Source organism: Argiope bruennichi, chromosome 1 (assembly GCF_947563725.1).
Source record: "Argiope bruennichi chromosome 1, qqArgBrue1.1, whole genome shotgun sequence".
Classification (NCBI taxonomy): Eukaryota; Metazoa; Arthropoda; class Arachnida; order Araneae; family Araneidae; genus Argiope; species Argiope bruennichi.
Window position 1 is genome coordinate 125427368 of NC_079151.1, and position 24558 is coordinate 125451925.

Consider the following 24558-nt stretch of genomic DNA (forward strand, 5'->3'; position numbering starts at 1 on the left):
TCAATAACTTCGAACCATATTTTTCTTCAAAAACTGTTTCAACGCATTTTAAAATTCTTGCAATTAGTTTTTCACTGCTATTAATCTTATTGATCAACAATCTCTTTAATTAAAAAGAATTTTCAGAAATATTTTTAAGTATATTTTATAACAGTATTTTTTACTGTTTTAGTTACTGGATATTTATACTTACTCATTTTGCATCGATATTAAATGCAGTCTATTGAGTGTACATTATCAATACTACGCAATTAAAAAAATTAATTAAAGATTGGCGAATCAAGCCTAGATCAAACATTATCGTGCTGCAATGTTTTGAAAGAGGTATTTTAACTTAGGAATGAATAATTGAAAAAAAAGTTATACGTTCAATCAATAATAGGAAAAAAATTTATTAGCGCAACCATAATAATTTTTTTTATTCATTTTCATCATGGTCCAAAAATATGAATCCACTTTTCCTATTTTTTCACACTGAGGCTATATAATTTTGTATACTAATACTGTATGTAAAAAAATAATTTCCAATTAATTTCTAATCTAGGTATAAAAGATTAATTTAAAGTGCATACTTAAAGAGTATATTAATGATATTGATTGCCTCGAAAAAAGTGCCTCGAAACACGCTTACCTTTTGAGGTGCATTAACAACTCCTGTGTTGTATCCATGTTGGAAAGCTGAACCAAAAGCTGCTGCTGCAATAGCAAACACCAAGTGACCAGTTAGACCCTAGTGAAGAAAGAAATTTTTATTTACATTTCATAAAACGTTGAAACGTTTCATTATTCGTTGAAAAGCAGAGTCACAGATACTATTAAATAGTAATAATTTGTTATAATGGTTATTCAAAAAAAAAAAAATATGTGAAAGCAATTCATTTTATTACATGCATTTTCTATTCTATTCTCAAAGCGAAAGATTTTATATAAAAAAAGTTTAATGAACTAAGTTGTTAAGGATTGAAAAATGTTAATCTTTGTTGCAAATAGTTACATTTTTTTGCATATACAAATAATGTGGGTAATTTGTGGCACTGAATTCCATAATTATCAAACAATTTCAAAGAACTGTTTAGATTTTGTAGCTGAATAAAAATTCAAAGAATCTATGGAATCATTTTTATCAAAATATTTATTTAGTAGCATAAAATGATAAGCATAAAAAAATACGTGCATTTTTAATGCGCAACTTTTGTAGGTCCCAGTACTAAAGGTATATTTCATGGAATATAATTTTTTTAAGGATGATTTTACTGAACACTTTTGTTTTTGATGTGCTTAGAACTAAGGAATATTTACATACGGTCATCGAATCATTCTCTATTTTTCAAAAATCCACATCCTTTACAGTGTAAGAATATTTCATACATTATATCATGTTGAACACATACTCATCGAACATACTTGCACTGTCAATCTTATGCGAAATAGCAGCTTTGGAAGTAAAAGAAAAAATATCATTTGGGTTTGCAACAAAGTTATCAGACACTTTCAAATATCCACTCTTTAAATAATATCTCAATACAAAATTCAAGTTTTGTGGAGCAACGGAGAAAAAGTGCAGCACATTTGAATTATCAACAAGAAACGTTTAAAATTTGAAGAAAAAAAAAAAAAAAAAAAAAAAAAAAAAGGAATCTGACACTATTTGAACATCATTATTAGTAAAGGTTATTTGGGGTGAGAGTGTAAATTGATTTCACTTTATGACGAAATTAAAAAGTAATTAAGACGATTCAATAACAGTCTAGTCTATAATTTATTCACCAGGATATAACAGTCATGACACGAAAAAAAAGTGTATTTCATCAAATTTTGGACGCAGGAATATATAATTTTAGTGTAAAGATCATATTCCAAATTTTATCCTTCTGGTTCAAACAGACAGTTTCAAAAACTGTCAAAAGATGACAGAAATTTTAACCTATGGGCAATAAAGTCAAAATTAAGGTGTATCGTTGATTCAACAAGAACCCTGCACCATAGTCATGAGAAATTTAAAATGAGCACAATTTTAATTATTACATTAAAAAAAGAGAAAAAGTTGAAATATGTATACATGTAAGCATTAATTTATGTGAAGCAGAATGCAGTTTCGAAGACAGTGAAGCGACTTTCTATTTCGAGACGTCGTTTTATTTCATCTTGGAAGAGCACGCATTATTTACAGCAGGAGCGACGAGCAACACACACAACACAGAACGACACAGAAAGAAATGAGGAAAAAACTCTTCCACATTTTATCCCTGGTCTTGTATAACCTAAGATATTTATAGGGAAAATATTTCTCCATAGTGCTTATATTCAACGAGATTTCGATAGGGATTTCCGCTACACGCACCGATAAGGCAGGGGAAACACAGGGATCTTTTAAAAAAGAATTTGTCACGTCAGCAGTATTTTGTCCCTTCACTCAGAGTGAGGGAAAGTTAGGCTTTTAGCCGATTCAGCAATTTTACAAAGCTTCCCTTGAATTAATTAGCTTCTCTTGAATTAAGTACAGAAAGTGGAATTAGATCAGGAAATAAGAGAATATTTTAGAATGAAGTGACTATGGGCTAAATTAAGATAAAACCTTGGAAATTAATTAAATTGAAATTAGAGTTTAAAATATTATTACATATGTATAGCAAGAGATTTTGGTTGAAAACAGAAAGTTCTCAAGAGAAAAGATTTTACGTCTGTGAAAGAAAAGGACCACGCCGCGATGACAAGAGAGCTACTTTAATTGAGGAAAAGAGATGATGGGCAATTGTTAACTCTTGACCTATGATTTTATATAACTTCCTAATTAGATGACGCATCCTTTTTGGGACATTTATATTATAATAGGAATTAATAGCAATAAGGAGATACGAGATATTGTAGTGCTTTTAAGTGATTTTTTTTTTTTTTGTATTTTAGAATTCTTAGTATTTTCATTTGATTGTAGATTTAAAATTAAAAATTTAGTAATTCAATCAGTGGGTCAGATTTGTCATTGTATGCGAAGGGGTTAGTAAACTAGTTACTTAAATGGTCACAATGCGCACAACGCAATAATTTTTGATATGTTAGAAATAACTTAGAAAAATTACTAAATTTTTCTCATATTTGTAACTTTAATGAAGAACAACATGTTTGCCTTTCGGCAAATTCGAATCTTTAGTCCGGAATATCATAGCAAAACAATATTTTTTTCACCTGTTTTCTGTTGTGTTTTTTCAGCAGCACCATCTAGGGCCAAGAGAACGATTAGCTACAAACACGTCACAACCCTTTTTACGGGGCGGACTTCATTCATGCATTTCATTCACTCATCCACAGATCGTAATTTAGAACTGAATCGGAGAACGATCACCCCTGAACCAGTACTCCCAGTGGTATTACTCTCGACATGGAAGACTTTGTGACCACGACAGATTTGTACGCGCGTCAGCCACCACACACGCGGGGAGTCTTCGGCCGGCGGGGTTCGAATTCGCAACCCAAGAGACGAGAATCCAACGCCCTACCAACCAGGCTATCCCGACCTGTCTGTTTTCTTTTCGACAATGTTGGCAACATGTAAAGAACGATTCTTGCATCACATTCCCCGCTATTTACAGATAGTATGTCAGATTAAAAACATTTTGTTAGAATGTGTTTATCCGGCTCGGGAGATTCACCTAACTCTTCAGGTCGAATTTTCAAACGATTACAATATTTTCTATATTTTATATACCAGAAAATAAAAATTAACTTTTCTGAAAAGATATGCTAAGTAAGCTTTGTTTTTCTGTGCCGAATATAATTATTTATGCAGTGAAATTATTTATTAGATGTTAATTCTATTTTAATTTAATAAATATTGAATTAGTTTATAAATCTATACTAATAATGAAGATGAATATGTATATGTCTGTTGGTGCTCTACAGGCCAGACTGTTTGACCTCAAATTTGGCACATATATCTTGGAGAGGAAATGCGTACCTCAGAGCGATTTTTTTGAACTTTAAATTAAAAAATAATCTAGATTCTGATGTTTCTTTAGCTATAATTTCTAAAAATATTTCTGCATAAAAATGATTTTTATACCATTTTGAAGATTAAAAATTATCTTTTCAAATGATGCCAGTTTAGTTGCTGTAAAATTCCTTAAATTTAACTTTTAAGCATATTTGTAAATGTATTTCACAACGATATTTCCATTGTTGTAAATGAAACCAAAATCCTTTTCCTTTGTTTCATCAAATATTTGATCCCGTGATTATCTTTCATTATTAAAGTAGAAATATTATGTCTAAGACCTGCGTAATTTGTAGGATGAATAATAATAATAATAATAAATGAAGTGCGATACCATCAAATACCTCAGAGATGAACCAGACAAAATTCCAATTCCATGATGTCATGGAACTGTTCTTCACAATTCAAATATAAAATGAACAGAACATATGCAATCCTATTAAATAACACAGCTTTAATGTCTGGCGCTATCATGGGCATGAAATTCTATCTAAACGATGTAGCCTTTTCTGTATAGCAGACTAAAAAAAGATCGTACTAAAAGAGAAGTACCTTGCCCAATATCTGTCGCTGTCTACAACGATATCATGGGAAGATTGATCCTTTCGATCAAAGGAAAGAAAGATACTAAATAGGAAGAACATCTAAAGAACAGTGACACTGCTGTATCTTTTTTTTTTTTAAATTTTTTTTATTTACCTTTGAATTGTAAATAGTTTTATATCGTTGCAAATGAACGAAAGAAACACGGTTATGCCAGCTAACATTCTGTATAGCATTAAATCGTCAGTTAATTGATGGACATTCCTCAAGTAAAAGGAAAGGCCGCCCTGCTAACTATTAAAGTGTGATTAGCCAGTGTGGAAAATCATATACCAAAGTTGGTTAGAATTATAGACGATAAAGGAAGTGTAGAACAAACGCCTAAGAAAAGGGGACCCGCTACAGGACAGCAGAAGGTGAGGTACTCTTGTGCATTGAAACCTGCTTCTCATTTTTCCCATGGCAAATAATCACCGTTAAATGGAATTCTATTCATGACTGTAAATGAAGTATACTTCCCACCCCAGAATTTAAGTGTAAACTTAAAATTTGGATAAATATATTACATATTTTTGTTTAATTGCTAATAAAGACAAGGCAAAAAAAAAAAAAAAAAATCCGGGAGAAATTCAAAAGAGAAATAAATGGCCCACTAAAGGATTAACTGATATTAACTTCACTTTTCCGGCTTATCAAGTGGTCGCCAAATGCGGCTATCAGATAAATATTAAACTATAATATGAAAAATATTGTATTAATCGAAGCAAAAATATTTAAATATTTAAATTAAAGGGAAAAAATTTCTTTGATACTTTTTTTCTACGCTCTGATGCATAATGCTATGAAGGGGCATCAAGTATTTTTAGTACTAAATAGAGTAGCGAGAGAAAAAAAAAAGTTTTTTGAGCATTGATTAATGAAGAAACCTCCTTTTTGTTAAACAGAACAATTATATAAAAAAAATCAGTGAGATTGTGTTTTGTAAACGCGCACACACAAAAAAAAAGCTAAACAAATACAAATAAAATAAAGGATAAAAAAATAGCATTCTCTAGCGCGTCCAGACAAACCTAAATTTCCGCGCTGACCTCGATTTCATTCAGCATGGCCCCATCTGTCGCAAAACTGGGGCAGAGAAATTCGGAATCTTAACTAAAACCTTTAAACGAGGACGATCGATATAGACTATCATCTTACCCCTTTTGCCACCCACAGCTTTACTGTGCTTCGGGGGAAGTAAGCGCGACGTAATGAACTCAGAACAATGAAGAATTATGTGTTTCGCTTACTGGAAATTAGCTTTTATGAACGCGCGTTATCTACAAAGAAGGGAATTTATCTCAAATCGAATCAAGAAGTCTCTTTGATGAGATGGTTGACAAGAAACAGCATTGTGACCTTCGACGCAACTAAACTGCGCAGTTTGCATTGGTTAACCATCTTTCATAGGCAGTTTATGTCATATAATACATGGGGTGTGTACTCTAATTGTGATCCAATAGCCAATCTCTAAACCGTTAGAAATAAACACATGCTTCCAGTTGAGAAAAGATGCTTTAAATGAACATAAATAATTATATTTTATGCTTAGTTTAGTTATATTTATGTCGCGTTTCCAAGCAATAAGAGGGAATTTTGGAATGGAATTCGAAATTTTGAGTCGTGGTCAGATGACATGAGCACCACCCGAGCGGTCCGACTCCTCCCCGAATTTCCGCTTCCTATTAGCATTGCAGAATTAGGAAGCTATAAATTTCATGTTCAACGTTTTTCAGCAGTTAATTGGCTCAAACTAAATAAAATATAATTCTTAATGATATTTAGAGAATAAATTAAACTGACATTATGTTTTAAAGATATAAGCATGTTCTTCCAAAAGGACTAAATATTTCGAAAGATCCCATTTTTTAAAATCATTTTTCTGCATTGAATTTATCTTATTACTTTCGCTTGTAGACTGTTTTACGATTAAGTGTTATAATTTTGAAATTCCCATTTCGCCCGGTGCAGGCGATAAAGTCGCCAAAAGTCATGCAATCGGCGCTAGAAATCAATGATACAAACAAAATATTTTCGCTAGTATCCTTTCACTGACATTTTTAAAACTTCGCTTGGCGAGATTTGAAGTTTTATTAGCATTTTTTTTAAAGTATAGACTATGTGTTGTCGCCAACAAAGTCTGTTTGGTGAGATTTGCGCAGGCAAAATTGAAAAATACCAAAAATTCTAACCTTACATTTGTTTGTGTGTGTGTGTGTGTGTGTGTGTGTGTGTGTGTGTGTGTGTGTGTGTGTGTGTGTGTGTGTGTGTGTATGATAAAAATCGTCAAGAAATTTCAATCGGAGATTCTAATGAATTTTCAAGTTTTGGATTTCCTTCAGTTAAGGGGGGGGATCTTGCTTTTGGAATGATATCTGTCTCCGTGAACATGGTAATTCAATGAGCTAAATGGAAGAAATTTTATGCATTCTTAATACCAAAATTGTAGATCTCTTTAAAATTTTAGATGAAATTCGTCTTTGTAAAAACGCACTTGATAAATCAGGTAATACAATGAAATACATAGATAAAATTTGGCATATAGATTTATCACCAAAGATTTTAAATAATTTTCTCATAATTAAATTATTTTAGATAATTGAAACTTACACTCCTGTTTGAAACTTCACGATAGTTGATTTTGGAACGACTTTAGGAACCTATATCAAAGTTGCTCCATTGGATATATTTTGTAATAGCGAGTAGCTATTACAAAATACCAAGCATACCATTGAAAATACACGGTGAAGGCTTCTAAAACAAATTCCTTTTTACGATAATAAAATTGCTAAATGAAAAACTAAAGTCGCCAATGGATTGTATGCAAATTTTTAATTTTGAATCTTGATCAAACGACATAAATTGTACTGGAGGCTGTACCCATTCTCGAAACTTCCATATCATGTCAAAGGGAAGACATTATGCACAACAAATACTATGTGTGTCAGTTAGGAATTAGCTTTGACTTATATATAAGTACCAGAAACTGAAAGGAAGAGTTACTTTCAGGCTTCGTTAGAAAACAAAAGTACTTTTCAGTTAGCAGGGCGCAAGCGAAAAGCCGCCAAATAATTTATACCCGCTTCAACTTGCATACAAACCTAACATTATTATTATTATTATTATTTTGTTATGTTAGGTTAGGTTAGGACACAGGTCTAAATTATTTGGCTACCTTTTGCTTGTGGCTGGCTAACCGAAAAGTGCCAAAAAAAAAATGGTTTAATATACTTATGCACTTTAATATATATACTTTATAAACACTTAATATTTTGATATTTGCGCATTAAAATAATCACCATTAAAATATTATCCGTCTGCCATTGGCGAACGGTATCAAATTTTAGTTAAGGAAAAATCTATTTGTTTTTGGCGGTTAATCGCTGTCATGCAATTAATGTACAAGTACAAAACTTTTTTCTAGAATCAGATGGGATTAATCATAAGACAAAAGTTATACAAATGGATAAATATCCTCAAATATAACTTTTACGACCAGAATGAAAAAGTAATACGTTAAGTTTATATGAGTAGGTTACAAAGAAAATTCTCCCCTCACTGGCTAAGAAGCGTCGAAAAGAGTCGGGGACCATCTGCATTTTACTCAATGAAAAATAAAAAAAAGCTTTTGATGCAAACTTATTTTGTTTTATGCGTCTTATAGCTTGAAGAGCTTCAATGAGCTTTTAGAATTATGAATTATTTGTAACATGGTTTAAAATTCACTTATGGCTAAAACTAACGCTGATGAAAAAAGTTCGTTTATTTGCTTTTACTCGTGTTTCCAAATAATTTGCAAAATTTTTTTTATACAAATATTTTCCAAACAAAAATACATTACTGTAATAAATAAAGTGCATTTCTATTTAACTTCGTGCATTTACGTAGATAAAAATTTAATAAAAATAGAGATTTTAAATGGAAATCATTTTTTTTTTGGTTATCTATTTTTTTTTTTTTTTTGTATTTATCCTAACGAAAAATAAACTGTAATAAACATTTATTTATTTGCAAAAGACAATACATACTGTATTATAGAAAGACTAATTTTTCCATTTTAAAATTTTATTTTATAAAAAGATAGTTTCGAGAATTTTTTTGGCAACCAACGTGACGCTGTGATCTGATACGACCTAGACAGAAGAATTTAAAATTTATTTTGTTTAGACAAACTTATCAAGAGATGCGATGTAAAACACGCATTTCATCAAGAACTCCCCTTCAAATTTTTACTTTCCCGTGTTCGAAGTATAGGGAAAGTACTGTATCTTGGAGAAATTAAAACTGGAGATTTTGACCTATCTCCATGTTTTAGACCTTCTTGAAACTGAAAGACAGAATTTCGGATTTAGGTCTTTCTGTTTATGACAGATAACTAAAAAAACGCTTTGAGCTAAATTCGATAAAATGAAATTCGATACATGGTCTTTGCATTAAATCTGTACATTTCTATCAATTTTCACCAAAATCTTTTCAGAGGAAGTTTATCTGTCCGGCAGTACGAATATAACACACGAATATAGTACACGATATCTACAAATCAAAGAGACATTTTTGTACACAAATTTGACTTTTAAAGATTTTAAATTTTGAGCCAAATCCAACAAAGAGTTGAACATCTGTTGGTCAAAAAACGCAGTTAAAGAAATAAAATTTGTATTTGATTTTATTATTGTAATTATAGTTCTGTGTTCAATGTTAATCTCAATCGGTTGGAAATAACGGGTCTCAAGTAAATAAAAATTTCGGGTACTCATTAAAAGATAAATAGAAAATGATTAAATGCCAATTTCCGCCAAATTAACCGCCAAAGACAGATTCAGTCAAGATACTGAATTCACGCCAAATGTTTTGTAACTACTGTTCGCCGATGCCATGCAAGACATTTGAATTATTAACAATTTTTTTCAATAGGAGAGACATAGCTTAATATAGAAGAATGCGAGATAGTTTTTTGGAGACTACTTTTGCTGGTTCTCATAAGTGAAATTTTAATATTTTTGAGTTAAATCAGCGGGAAACATTTTCCATAGACTTTCTCGCATGCTTCCTAATAAAAGTGTTATTCTTCTACTCTCGGTATAAAAATTGTAGAGAAAAATCATAAAAATTCGAAAATTCGTGGCGTTTATTTTCAGAGATCCGCATATGAGCGTTTAATGTAGAAAAGCGAGAACGCACTTTAGTTGATATTTGTCTATCGATTGAAAAGAAAATTTGACTGAGAAACTATAATTTTCGCAACAAAATCACGAAACGACTTTCTTTTATCTAAATCTCTGCGCTTTTGAGTTATTGCATTTATATGCATGCAAAAATATAGAGCGACGGACGGACTATTGCTTGGTGGATTTGATTGAAATTTTGATACTGATAAATTAAGGTGGTATACCAAATTTTATCTAATTTTGTTCTTTGTGTTTTATAGTCATTGAATTAACTTGTATTTGGACAGAGAGATAAACTTTATGTACATGGATTTCTTTCAAAATTTGCTAGAAATTTAAATTTTGGTGTTAAGTACAAAATGCAAAATTTCATGCATCTAAATAAAAAAAAATGTGAGTTATCTTGTTCATTGAGAGATAGACATAATTACAAAATTATATTTTTCGAATTCCGAGAGGTCTGAAACATGGAAATAAGTCAAAATTTCCATAAGAGTTCGAAATTGTTAAAAGCATTGTGTTGAAGCATTGTTCGAAATTTTGCTTCTCTTTGCTTGCAATGCAAATGCAATGCTTTTTTTTTGTATAATACGAACGTGAGAAACCAATGACAAACCTATTCTATTTTTGATCAAGCAAAGAATTCTTTAACAAAACATTTGTAACAAAGAAACAAATTTACCGGAAAATTTAAGTCTGATTTAAGTGTATCCATATATATTTATTAACCAGTTAACTATTTTTGACGAGTATACTCTTTATGGAAAAGTACATTTTGCTTTATGACGAGTTTATTCGTCAGGAGTAATTAGTAGTGACAATTTGAATAGCAATTTTAGTAAAAACTCAAACATATTCATAAATGTCAAGAATTTGGAAATATTTTGAGGGCAACTCGAAATCAAAGAAAAAATGAATTATAAATGATTATTATCGAAAAAAAAATCCCGCATATAATATGAATTTTTTTTCTTAAATGTATCACTGTGTTGTATTAGTCATCCCAGCAGCAATTAGGTAACCATAAATTGTTTTAGACTATTCAATAAGTTGCGCGCTTGATAATAAAAACCGGGATGAGGATCCTTTTATATCCTTTTAACATGTTTTCAAGAGGCGGCATTTTTTATGGCTCATATGCAAAAACTGTATGTCAGTTTAAGTAAATAAATTTCATTAGTGAAATAAAATAATAATTCACTTCATTAAAACATAATTTCATGTGACACATACTCTGTGTTTAACGCATAAACTCGTCATCACTAAATTTTTGCGACACAATTTAGATACACATTTTCCGAAGAGCTCGAAACAGTTATTGATTGCCAACGGATTCCAAAACCTTCCGCGCTTTTGCGCATGTGTTAGGATGGGTTTAATTCGTCAAAACAGGGGTGAGAGGAAATAAGAAAGGAGGAGATGCTTACATTTAAGAGTAAACTATGGATTACTTGTGGACTTATGAGGAGTAAACATTGCAGATAATTCACAATACGGCCGGAAAAAAATACTAATTAACAGTAAAATATTTCAGAGATTTTTATTCACTGTAAAAGACAAACATTAAATTATGATGAATAAATATATTTCTGTTCTTAAAATTTGGCAATTTACTTTTTTACAAAATAATAATAAAATTTAATGTTAAAATGCTTTTTTATAGGTTGTTGAATATTTTGACAATACTTCGAGATTAACATCAGTAGATAACCAAGATTTTATTCTATTTCAAATTTTTTTTTCATTTAAAAACTTTCTGTAAATAAGAAACGTCTAAAAAAAACTTAGAAATATTATTTTAAAAATATTAAATTATAAATTTTAAAATACCATATATTTTTTAAGAAAATATTAATGATTTTTTTTATTTAAGAATACTATTATTTTAAATATATTACATGAAAAAATTAGCAAAATTTGAACCAGCTTTTGAATTAGCCATATAAGCAGCAATTTTGAATTAAAATAAAGTAATGCGGTCTGAAACGACACGAGAAAAAAAAAGGAAAGAAAAGGGAATTGAACTTAAAAGTAATCTAATAGGGCGGAAATCAAAGTCAAAGAATGAGTAGGAATTCCACAAATTTGCTCATCTTTCTGCTTCTTACCCTTTAGTGAAATAGAATCGTCGAAAAGTGGTAGTTTCAGAATACTGAAACGAACAGTAACTGATTAAAATAATGTCGTTGTTTAAGTTTGAAAAGCACGGACCAACAAAAAATGAAAGTACAACCGCTTTCTAATTTACTCTAACTTCATGCCAAATAGTAACGTGATGAAAGAGGCTCGACTCGAAACGAGCCAATAAGACAGCTCTGACGTTGAGGTGTGTTAATCTGGAATCCATTCTTTTCCATGGTGTCTGCGATGAACTTTTTATAGAAGGTCGTGAGCAACTGGACGAATGCCGAGAAATAAAAATAACCTTCGCACGTCTACAGAACGAAAAGAAATAAACCAAGGAACGTCAGAAACCGAGTCGGAAGCTGTCTCCAGAATTATGGAGACATCTTTCAATCTATTTTTGTGATCCGTGTCATTTACCTAGGAAAGGTTCGGCATTGAACCTTCTAATCGTTGGATGGTTTGGATTAAGTAAATCAAAATGCCTTTAACCCTTAGTACATCGAGTAGCCATTTGGCTTCACGTTTTTATTTCCGTTTATAAGCTTCACGTAGCTGTTTCAAAAGACAACAATAAGTGTTTGGAATCTCTTATTAGATACTTTTTGATAAATATTTGTAGAAAAGGCCGACGTATGGCAATAGCAGTGCTAGAATTAAGATTTAAACTGGTAATTTGGAAAAATACAAAGACGGCTGTTGTATGAATAGTTCTACCATCAAAATATTTAGTTTTGCATTGTAAAAAATATATTTATAAAAAGGGACTTTTTATTGCGGAATTATTATAATGCGACTTGTGTCACTGGAACATTGTTTAATTCATTATGTAACCATTTGACACATTAATTTATTTTTAATTTAACGAAAAAATAATTAAAAATGTTTTTAATATTTTTTCTGGATTATATTCAGTTGTTCAAAACACAGATTCCCCCCCCCCTCAAATATAAAACTTCTTGCATTCTAGGGTGAATTTCATATTATGAGTTTTAGGATTTCGGTATCAGGCATGATAAAAGACACGTGAGGGCAGAGTAGTTTGATACAGATATACTGAGAAAGAACTATTTTTAAGAATAATTCTTTTTGAATTTGCCTTCGGGGGCAATATCTTTTGGGCAAACACGGTGCGACTCACTTTATAGAGGCAATTTTTTTAAATTGCTTGCCAATGCATTCTAAAATCCTCCGCGCTTTTGCGCATGCGTTAGGACGGATTTAGTTCGACCAAATAGGGGCGAAAGAAACGATGTAAGAAGGAGATGTTGACATTTAACAATCAAGTAAATTACGGAAATGTGCACATCCTTCCGCTTCTCACCCATTAGTGAAATAGAATCGTCGAAAAGTGGTCGTCTCAGGATACCGAAATGAACAGAAGTTACGATTGCTCCATTATAGATGATTGACACGATTCTTGCATTTAAAGTCTTAAGACTTAAAGGAATTTCATAAAATCAAACAATAGTCAACTTTAATATAGAATTTCATAATTCAGAATATCCTTTTCTGTTAACTTAAATACATTAAGGGCACAATCACCGAAACTTTCAAAACATATTTAACTGGATTTAATGATGTATTGTGTAATTTTACGCACAATGTTAACATGAATTACTTTTTTTTTGTATAATCCAAGGTTTTTTTTTTAAATTCTTCATTGGGTATTTTAGAATGGTCTAATAGAATAAACAAGCGAAGATGAAATTTGTTGCGAAAGAATTCTATTCCTTAAGCTAAAAAAGATTAATTTAGATAAATATTCACTCGGGTTTGAGATAAAAAAAAAAGACATTTGCTTAAAAAAACAATACATTCCCGACTACATTTTTAAAGCTTATTTGAGAAGAATGAAAATACAATTTTTATTTAACAAGCAAACACTGCAAATTTGAAAATCCGGCTTCTGACACGCCCTGAAGGTTGATACTGTAAATATCCGGTACACAAATCAATAAAAACCCATTCATCTTCACAAGAATAATCTGGATTTTACGTTAATTTTCTGTTACCTAATATACAGTAACAAAAACTCACAAAATCGTAGTTTCGGAAAAATAATGATGCAATTAAGGAAATGAGGTAATTTTATGATTACTCCGTTGTTACGATACATTACATTGGAACGCGTTACAAAATACACAAAAGTCAAATACAGTTCTTGTGTGTAAGAGCTCTTTTTTACAACCGTAAAAATTTGTGAGGAATTATAAATGCTTAATTATCTTATTGTCTTTATTGATTTGTCTGCTTTTATTGATTGGAGTTTCAACAATATTTGTTGCGACTATTGCTTCATATTTTATAATACATACAATCCATCATTAACAGTTTAAATTTCAGCACGTGAAATAGTTTAAATATATATTTTTTTAATTTTCTGTTAGGAAACAGCGCTAAAATGTTTGTTTTTTTATGCTCAATGGCAAATATTTGATATTATTGTATTATTTAATTTATTTGCAAGTTCTATTTTATATCCTTATACATATTTAAATATAGCATTTATTTTTTTATTTTACTATACTTAGAAACTAATTAATCAGCTGTTAAAAAGCAATTTCTTAAATTTAGGTAACAGTTTAATGCAATTATTTTACTTTCGTAAATGTAGAAGAAATTTAAAAAATAACTCTCCGTTTTAAATATAGCAAAATGTGATGTCAATTACTGTATCTTAGTTTTAGATGGCAACCCCTACAACCCCTATTTTAAGATGCCCTTTATCTCTATTAACAATAAAAGGGAATGCTGTATGATGTCGCAGTACTTAGCACTACCAAATATGGCACAGATATACTTTAGAGGGGTAGAATGTGCATTTCAAAGCTTTTTTTTTTTAAATTTTAGTTTAAAAAATGAGATTTTAGTGTTTTTTCTGCGATGAGTCTAGAAAATATTATCAGACAAAATTATCCCTTATGCCATTTTAAAATTTGCTCATTTACCGATACCTATTTAATTCCAGTGTAATTTTTTTCTTCTGAATTTCGATAATTTTTAAAGGTATTTTCGTGCTTTATTTTTAGCAATAAATCACATTGTTGCACTGAAATTTAAACCGTTTCCAATGTTTTATTAAAATTGGGAATGTTTGATTTTTGTTTCATTTACAGAAAGCTAAGATAGAAGTTTGATTAGCATTTGTGTAAATGAAGAAAGTGGAATTACAGTACTGCAAGAATTAGAATATAGCTGAATCTGTGAATTACATTTTTGACGATACTATGATGTTATGGAATTAGACTATTAGTAAGGTTCATATGCATAATGAACGGAATAGGTGTGAGGTATTGAAATATGGTTTTCAGAATATTATGCTTAAAAATATTTTCTTTGAGGGGAAGGAGAATCAAGAACATTAAGATGCTTAAGAAATTTAATTGGAAGTCAACACAATTAACATACCCAGCGAACCATTTGATTTACGAAAGGTGGCTAGTTAGTTGATAAACATGCACGGTGGTTCCAAAATAAATAGCATCTGAACAGTCCTGCACAGTTTCGTTTAAATGAACTTTCTATCTTGAAATTACAAAGCTATTTTGGAATAAACTTGATCAGATGACGGTGAAGATCTTAAAACTGACCATGCCCTCTTTCCAAATTTTAACACCACATCAACCAAAAGATTTTAAATCCAGATGGATTTTTTGTGCGCTTGGCTCTCGTATACGGTAGTTCTTCCACTTAATCCTTTCATGACCATCCCGGTCCAAATAGCTGTGCAAATTCTACTTTGGCAAACCGGCATCTATTTCAAATAAAGGTGCAGGATGTAAAACGAGTTATCAATGATTTCTCTCTTTTTACTTTGCATTCTTCGTTTGAAATAGAAACCAATAGAAATCATACGGCCGGTTCAGTAGTAAAAGGGTTAATCGAGCTCCGAAATAGAAACTTCAGAGAATTCCATCCCAGTCCGGATGGGAAAGGGCAGGAATAGGACCGTTAAATTTAAAATACAATATTAAACATATCTCTTATAAATCAAATATTTATTTAATAAAGAAGATTTTTTAAACACTTTTTTTGAATTTGACTTCGATTATTATTGATGGAAATTACAATTCTGAGTCGAGGTTGGAAGACGAGATTATCACCCAAGTAGATAGTTATTCTTCAAACATTGAAATCCCATCAGGGTTTGAAAGCTTTAAGTACAATTATCCGCCTTTAACAATCAGCATGTTCATCCAGTTTATTGACTTTTTAGGTTGTTAACACTGGTAAAAGCAGGCTATTGAATGTCTTGATGGATGAATTTGACTTTACACGTGGCATTAAACGAATTATTACCGACTGTGCATGAAATAGAATTTAAAAATGTATAGAAATTAAAAAAAGATATATTGAAGAAGGAAACTGTGCGAAAATAAAACTAATCATTCATTTTTTTTTTTTTTTTTTTTTTTAAGATTTAAAAAAATAATCAAAATTTATATTTGTGAGATAATAGTTTTAAAAGCAATAAAATCAATTTCCATAAGCAAATCATTTCGATTATTTATCTAATGAAGTTCAGCACATTCATTACCAAAACTCATACCTGACATTCGGGTTATGTAATTAGATAACCCCTTTCTTGCTATTTCTTAACTAAAGTAGAGAATCGGAGAGCTAACCAATTGGATAGCTGTTGTGATTCGAGTCAAAGCTACAGGTTTGAGTTTGACTACAGGCGAGTCAAAGCAGCAGTCGAAGTGCTATGCCTATTTTTGAAATTCAACAAATCTTCGCTATTTCTATCATTTTGATTTCTTTTATATCTTCTTTGCTCTAACTGAGTAGAGGTTCCGGCAAGCTCTCTTCTGAGCATTGGCCAATGATATTTTGCAGTTATATTAATTAACTAAGGAAAGTATTGAATCATGAGCAGTTATAATAACTTTCGACGGTTGTTTACATTTGGCTGTTGCCATTCCACTATGGGAAAAAGCAACAATTTCTGTGCCAAGCACCTTATTTTATATCTATAGATAATGTATCTAATACACACAAGCTAACAAAGTCTATATCTTCAGTGAAGTGAAAGTGGCAGGATTTTTAACCAATTCACTTCGGTCCTCTCATAGATGAATAATTGACAAATGAGATGTTACAAAACGAATAACATTCGCATTTGTATAAAAATTTAGAAACAAATCAAACATGAAAATGAAGATCAAGCTAATTATCTTTAGATCAATGAAATATATATTTAAATGAAGGGGATTCGAACCTTTAGTTGGAAACATCTTAACAAGAGAAGTATTTTAGGCTTAATTCGTCTATATTCATAGTTTTTAAAAAATTACTCTTAATTATAGCAATGATAATGTGCACACAACGATGTTTTAAAAATCCTTGCCATGCGCATGTGTTTAACGTTGAATGAAATAATGACAAATATACCTCAAAACATGTTAAATTAAAAAAAAATAATAATTGGAGAAAAAAAATGGAAAGTTTATTTTTTTGAATTTTAAAATAGAGTTTTTGTTTACCATAATATCCGATATTAAGAAGAAATGTTAAGATTTATTCATTTTTAATTAAAATTTAGCAAAATATTTTTTTAACATGGCACCAACTATCAAGAGTTTAACTGTCTTACAGATTGCGAATTTTAGGTCCACCCATTTATTTGAGATAGCGTTTGGTATGATTTTTAATTTTGCATCATGCATCTTGTATGAAGCAATTTAGAAACAGTATGTATACTTTTTGTATATTTGAAATAATAAGGAGAACCAAAGAACATACCTTTCAACCACAACCTCTGAACCGACTTTGAGGTTTCATATGAAATTGACATGACTCTTAGATATGTTAGATGCACAAATCTCGCTGGCCCCTCTAAAACACTATTTAATAGTTTTTTTTTTTTTTTTTTTTTTTTTTGAGAGAGAGAGAGAGAATAATATGATGGTCCCCCAGATTCAACCACTATCGATTTCGTCAATTTTATTCATCAATTTGTATGCTTTATATTTGTTGGGCAAGCATAATTTAAAGCAGCATTTTCAATTGATATTATAAGCCTTTTTTTAAAAAAAGTGATTAACATGATTAAATTAATTCTATTAATATGGTTAATGAACAACTGGTCACTAAAGGCGGCTTGCAATCAATAATTTAAAAACTAAGTTAAGCAGTAAAACTCTAACCATTTTACTGCACAATTAAATACTCATTCAAGTATGTATATTTAAATGTATTGAAGATGCTGCTGCTGAATGTTTTTGTTTTGAGGCAAGTATCTAAAATTTTATAAAGAAAGAATGCTGGCAAGCATTCGCGTTATCGGCTTGGAAGAAATGAGGGAGTGTTTTTTTCGTAAGCAGCACTTCATTTTCTAGAAGCAGGTTACTGGATGGAAAAGTAGGTTTCTTTTTTCTCCTCCCGAGTTTTTCTGCAGTTGGCTTAATGACACTGATCTAAATAATTGTTCCGTGGAAAAAATTAAATGCCAAGGACAGCATATGGGTTCGTAAACACGCAAATTGAACATGAAGAATTACGCAATGTAATTGCAGAATTACTAGGGTTTGTCAAAGAATCATTAGTCAAATGTAATTTTTTTATGGACTCGCATTTTTATAGAGCATGGTATTTAAAAGAATAATTTATAATTTTTTTTCTTTAACGACTGATTTTTTTAAAACGAGGCGTTTATCTTTGTTTTTACAGAATGGGACAAACAAGGATTCAATCTTATGACAATTAGACGAATACGCTCAAATTTCTTTCACATTTTAAGATCGTTTTGTGATTTTTCCATTAATAAGTTGTGAAGTGATGCTTTAGACTCTTCAAAAGCATATCAAACATAAATATTAACAATTGTTACTGAATATTATTTGACGGAAATAACGAGTTTTGCACAAACAGAATATAGAATTTTATATAGAATATGCAGATATTACAAAATCTACAACTACATAAAAATGAATTTTTAATAAGATCCCTTTTTTAGGCAACAGAAAACTATTCAAATCAACAATTAGACGTTCACAAAGGATGAATTGAAGTATATTCTTACATTTCAAAACTGTAGATGCTTCTAGAAATCCATTTGTCGCACTTTTAATTTTTCCGTTTGTTTAAAAAAAAAAGAGTCCAATTTCTTAATGTAAGATATTTTTGCCATTTTATATCACGCCTAAATTGCACCTATTTCTCATAAGCCTATACATTAAATACGAATTAGGCTTCTTGTACTAAATTCCTACATAAGAAAATTTTTAATGGATTTCAATTGCATGACCACGATTTTTTTGAAAATGTGATTTAATGGATATGAAACATTTGATTTTCTTTCTCTGCATGTTTAAACAGAGAAATTAAACATGCAGAGAATAAGATTAAGAATTAATTTTTGCCTCTCTCTACCAAATTATAATTTGGGAAGTCGTTAATTGATAAGGCTGAATTTTGAAAACACTATTTCACAAGCTTTCAAACTAATATCGCCGAAAGAAAGAAGAATGCCTAAAAGAAGGGCCAGCCAAGCAATAAAATATTCTATGATCTCTCCATGATGTTGTTCGATATATTGAATATTTTTGAGGCAAGATAAGAAGACAAAAATATTTCTCATTTTGAAAGAAAATGTGTGTGTGTGTGGGGGGGGGGGTATGTTAGTGTTTTGCCTCAAAGCAGTCCGGCTGGACAAATTTGCTCAACACAGCATATTCGCGAGAACTTTTGTTTAACAGAAACAATTTTTAGCAATCAAAAGTAGAAATATTATAATTATTTGGAGCTTGGTTAATCTAGCAAGTTCTAATTGGCATTGAACAGTAAGGAAATAATAGGTTAATAAAAATGATATAAGTAAACTGAGGATTCGAACGCAGTGTACCCGTTTTCTACTGAAATTCGAATTTCAACTCGTAATAGTGATCTGATTTATAAGGTGATATCAATGATTTTTTATTAAGGTTTACTCCATGGTTGGTCTTTTAAAAACAAACAACTGCAAATGATTTTTCAAAACTTCTCTTAATTTTTGATACGCAAAATTAGAATTTGTTTTCCTGTAGATCGGGATGTATCTATTGTGTTATAAACGATTTTTCCTGCTTGTTAATAAATATCAAAGTAGAAGATAACATATATCAAACTATTTAGATGCGTTTTAAGATAGAATCAAGTAATTTGATGAAACAAATTTTTACAATAAAACATAAGCTTGCTGAGGGTTAAAACTAAAAGCTTACACAATGAAGATGTCATCTGAAAAGTTCAGTACACATCTCTATTAATAATAAACATGAATGTGTGCGCTCGCGCTCGTGTGTATGAGTGTGCGTTTATGCTCTATGTGTTGGTGCTTTGTAGGCTAGACTGAACGCCAAACTAACTGATAAATTTGATTATAAAATTTGGCACATATATACTTTGGAGGATAGAATGTGCTCTTCGGAGTGATTTTTGAAATTTTAATTAAAAATTAATCCAAATTTTAGCGCTCCCCCAGATAACGTCCAAAAAGATTATTGCACAAAAATAAATCTTACAAATCTATCCACTTGAAAATTAATTTTTTTATTAACTATACCATTTGTATTCATTCGAGTCTTTAAATTTTTGTAATTTTTTTAAAAATAGTTTTTTTTTCCTGATTTTCAACACTAGATCATACTGTAACCCAGAAATTCAAACCATTTTCAATATTTCATCAAATGTTTAATAGCATGATTTTCTTCTATCATTAAATGCTAAAAAAAGTGTTTTTAATATCTGTGCAGTTTATACCATAAATAAAAAGAAAAAGAAATTGAAGTTACAATATTGCTTAATTTAGAGGACATATGAACCGGTTATTTACGTTTTTAATAGCATTATGATGCGTAGGGGAACTGTCTATTAGAAAGGGTCATGTACAAAATAAATAAATTTAAGCAATGCAATTAAAATAATGTGGCGTTAATATCAAACAATTTTACGAAATCATGGTCATGAAATTATATCTAAATGATTTATCTGAAATAAAATAAAACCAGTTTTCCCGGCGAACCAATTGGTCACTTGAGATGACTATAAATAATGACAGCGTTTTTAAATGAATATTATGAAATCTCATTATATGGTTAATAATTCGCATTCGTAAATTTCAGAGTTTCAACAGTCGATTGCAATTTATTTTATACTAAATCGTAAACTTAATGTGAACTTTCGTAAAACATTTCGGGAATCTTACAGACAGAAAAACAAGTTAAAAAAATTATTTAAATTTCTTTTTAACTTATAGATGCACATTCAGATTTCTAAAACAGAAATGCGAGCTTCCATGAAGTATTTCATGTTCGTACAAAGAAATGAATTTGCTTTCTTTCATAAAAATATTTTAAAAGATCGTAATAAAGCTATATAAAATTGGAATCAAGAAAAAAAAATATATATTCAAATCAAAGTGCATTCCAATTGTTATTAGAATCGATACGTAAAATTACGGTACAGAAATAGTTTTGGTTAAACATTATCAAAACAAATCGAATATTTTCATAAAGAACAGTTTATAAAAACAAAAACATGCGTAATTTTTTGTAACCAGGAAATGAATGAATCCCACCCCTCAAGCTATACCTGTGGAGTCCATTTGTTCGATAACTAAACCACTGTGCAATTTATAAACTGAGCACGTTACACCGTATGTGACAGATATTATCATTAAGACAAATTTATAGATAAACAAATAAAAATTATTGAGAAATGATCATAAAACAAACGTTTTAAGACAAATTAATGAATGACATATGACACTTACCGGTCTCCTTAAGTGAGGCATTGAAAAAAAGGCACTGATTCAAAGGAGAAACGATTTATGAGGGATTTATCGAAGCTTTTGTTTAATCTTAATTGATTAGCAAGCTTTCTCAATGTGTAATTGCATGCAATTAACCGTGTTGATCTGTTTCTCAACTTAAACTCAGTACCAGTTAGTGAAAGAAGTGCAGATTTGAGCGTAAACTTGTATTTTTCACATGTCAGTTATATCCCAGGATGCAAAGCGCACCCCGCCTTCGATTCGACCAATGGGATGACAGAACGTATAACACACCTCCTGACGTCATGCGTCAGGAATCGGGGGAGAAAAGTGTACGGAACAATTTAGAATAAAAGGGGAAAGTTTAAAATGTATATGACGATATTCAGAAAGATTCTTAAATCAGTTTTCAAAAAGAATTTCGAATATTTGAATAAAAAAATGATCATTACAAAAAAAAAAAAAAAAGATAAACAGGAATTTAATCAAGTAAAATAAAGTTTGCATTATAAGCGTCTTACTGTTAAACTTCGAAAATAAACGTACTGATAAAAAAAAAAAACCCTCTGTTAAAATATTGACGATGTTGCTTAAACGTTGAAATTATTATTAAGTCATAACTTAAAATGGACTGAAGTAATAATGTGGCTAATGGGAGGGAGGGATGAACCCCCATTGATGATGAGGTAAAAAAAAAAAAAAAAAAAAAAAAAAGGAAAGAAACTTTTTATAAAACCTTGAAGGGATGCAAAATAAAGGGGTTTTAGGGAGTACTTTTTTAAAAAGGGGGAGTTCAGAAAGAGAGAGAAAGAGAGGCAGATAGAAAGTGAATGAGTTAAAATAGTGACGATATTGCTTAAACGTCGATATTATTATTAAATCATAATTTAAAACTTTTGAAATGGACTGAAGTAATAATGTGGTTAATGGGAGGGAGGGATGAACCCCCATTGATAATGAGATAAATAAAAAAAAAAAGAAACCTTTTATAAAAGGGTAATGACCTTGAAGGGATGCAAAATAAAAGGGTTTCAGGGACAACAGGATTCTAACAAGGGGGAACTCAGAAAGAGAGAGAAAGAGAGGCAGTTAGAAAGTGAATGAATTTTTTTATATCCTTTGAATTATTATTCTGTAATTTTGTTTATATCTAAAAATTATTTAATTTGTAAATTTTATTTTTTTTATACAGAGGGACAACATTTAGTCATTGAAATGAATGTTTTGTTTCCGCCAACAGCAATAATTAGCAAATCTATTAGTCTTTCAGAGATCGTGACTCTAATTAACCATCGAAAGTGGTCTCTCCCAAACTTTCTCGCTGCTTTTTAATGAAGGTGTTATTCCCGTCCTCCAGCATAAAATTTTGGACTCTGGGGGAAGGCTGCGAATACTTTACATGGCATTGGCGAACAATAGTTATGAAACATTCGACATAAATCTATTATTTTTACTATATCCATCATGTGATCTTCAGCCTTTTTTCAAAATTTTTTGCCGATTCATTTCTTGCATGCGGTTAATACACAAACATCCGAAAATCGAATATGCATTTTGAACGCTCTTTTTGGTAACCGAAATCTGACATAGAAGTACAATTGTTGTTATAAGCTTCACCTACAGAATTTCATTTATTTGCCATTTTCTTTTTGAATTATTCCGATTACATGCATGCGGAAATATTGACGACAGATGGTCAATTCTTTGACAGATTTAATTCAAAATTTGATAAGGATCGATATTTTAGATACTGAACCTGTGTGCCAAGTTTTATTCATCTAGCTTTTTACGGCTATTTTTTAATCTTGTTCACTTGGATTCAGCGATACCGATCGATTTCCTCTTACCGGATTTCGTTCAACATTTGAGAGAAATCTACATATTCATGTGAATATCATATAGCAAATTTCACCCGATTAATTCAAAGTGTTTTGAGGTATCATGTTCACAGACAGATAGACAGAAATGATGTCAAAAATGCATTTTGTGGTCTGAGGAAAGTTTCAAACCTCGAGATTCACCAGAATATCGAGTTCTGATTTTTTGACGTTTACAATACTCTCTTTTTGTAAAGTGTGTACAAAAAAAATTTAAAAAATGTATATAAGAGAAAAATGATATCTGAGTTAAGTCGGCACCAATGAAAAGCTATATTAATGAAAAATTATATATATATATATATACGTGTTGGTGTATGTGTGTATTTCTATTATGTATTTAAATTTTAAGATGATAAAAAAAACTGCTTTTCTTATTAAGATTTGCAAGCATAAAAGAAAATGTAAGAAAGAAAATCTTTTAACAGTTACAATTACAAATAGTCAAGAGAAAAATATCAGTTTGGTTATTGTTATTAGATATATAGTAATTCAAAAACATGGAAAATATGGACAATTTTAGGCTGATAGGAGCATTACATCCACAACTTTCAAAAGAGGCCATTTTCTATTTTAGGGATTCCATGTAGTGAAAGAAGGATTTTCCATTACAAAATGTGAGAAGTTATAAGGAGAATATTATAATTGGGCTTTTATTATAATAAGTATAGTTATAATAATATAATATAATATATTATATATTACAATAATATATATTTTTATAATAAGAATATTATAATAATGTATTGTATGTTGGTCTGAATTTTTGTATAAAAATTATTTTCGCTTTGACTTTACTCAAAGAAATTGGCATTATGGTTAATTTGAGAAATCTGGGTCTAATCTTGGCAACAAGTTTTCTTAATTATGCCGATACCTCATTTTTTAAGCTACCTTTTTCATATTCTACAGTGTATTTCATAAAAAAGTATTGTTCTTTTAAAGATAAATAGATAGCAATACTCTTCTATATTTTTTAAAATTAAAATAATTTCTCTATTACTGTACTTCAAAATGATTGAAAAGTACTCTGATTTTTTTTAAACAGCATAGAAGAAATAT

The 24558-nt window shown here is 30.3% G+C and overlaps 1 protein-coding gene across 4 annotated transcripts in view; it reads right to left on the minus strand.

Moving 5' to 3' along the window:
• LOC129990322 (solute carrier family 2, facilitated glucose transporter member 1-like) overlaps positions 1-24558 on the minus strand; it is a 110039-nt gene that overhangs the window by 14218 nt on the left and 71263 nt on the right. For 3 of the 4 annotated variants that reach the window (XM_056098150.1, XM_056098168.1, XM_056098159.1), the window contains exon 2: positions 632-730. In XM_056098150.1, the coding sequence (XP_055954125.1) occupies positions 632-730 (99 nt within the window). Of the gene's footprint in view, positions 1-631; positions 731-21619; positions 21801-24558 lie in introns of those variants that run through there. The other variant, XM_056098174.1, reaches the window with a different exon arrangement.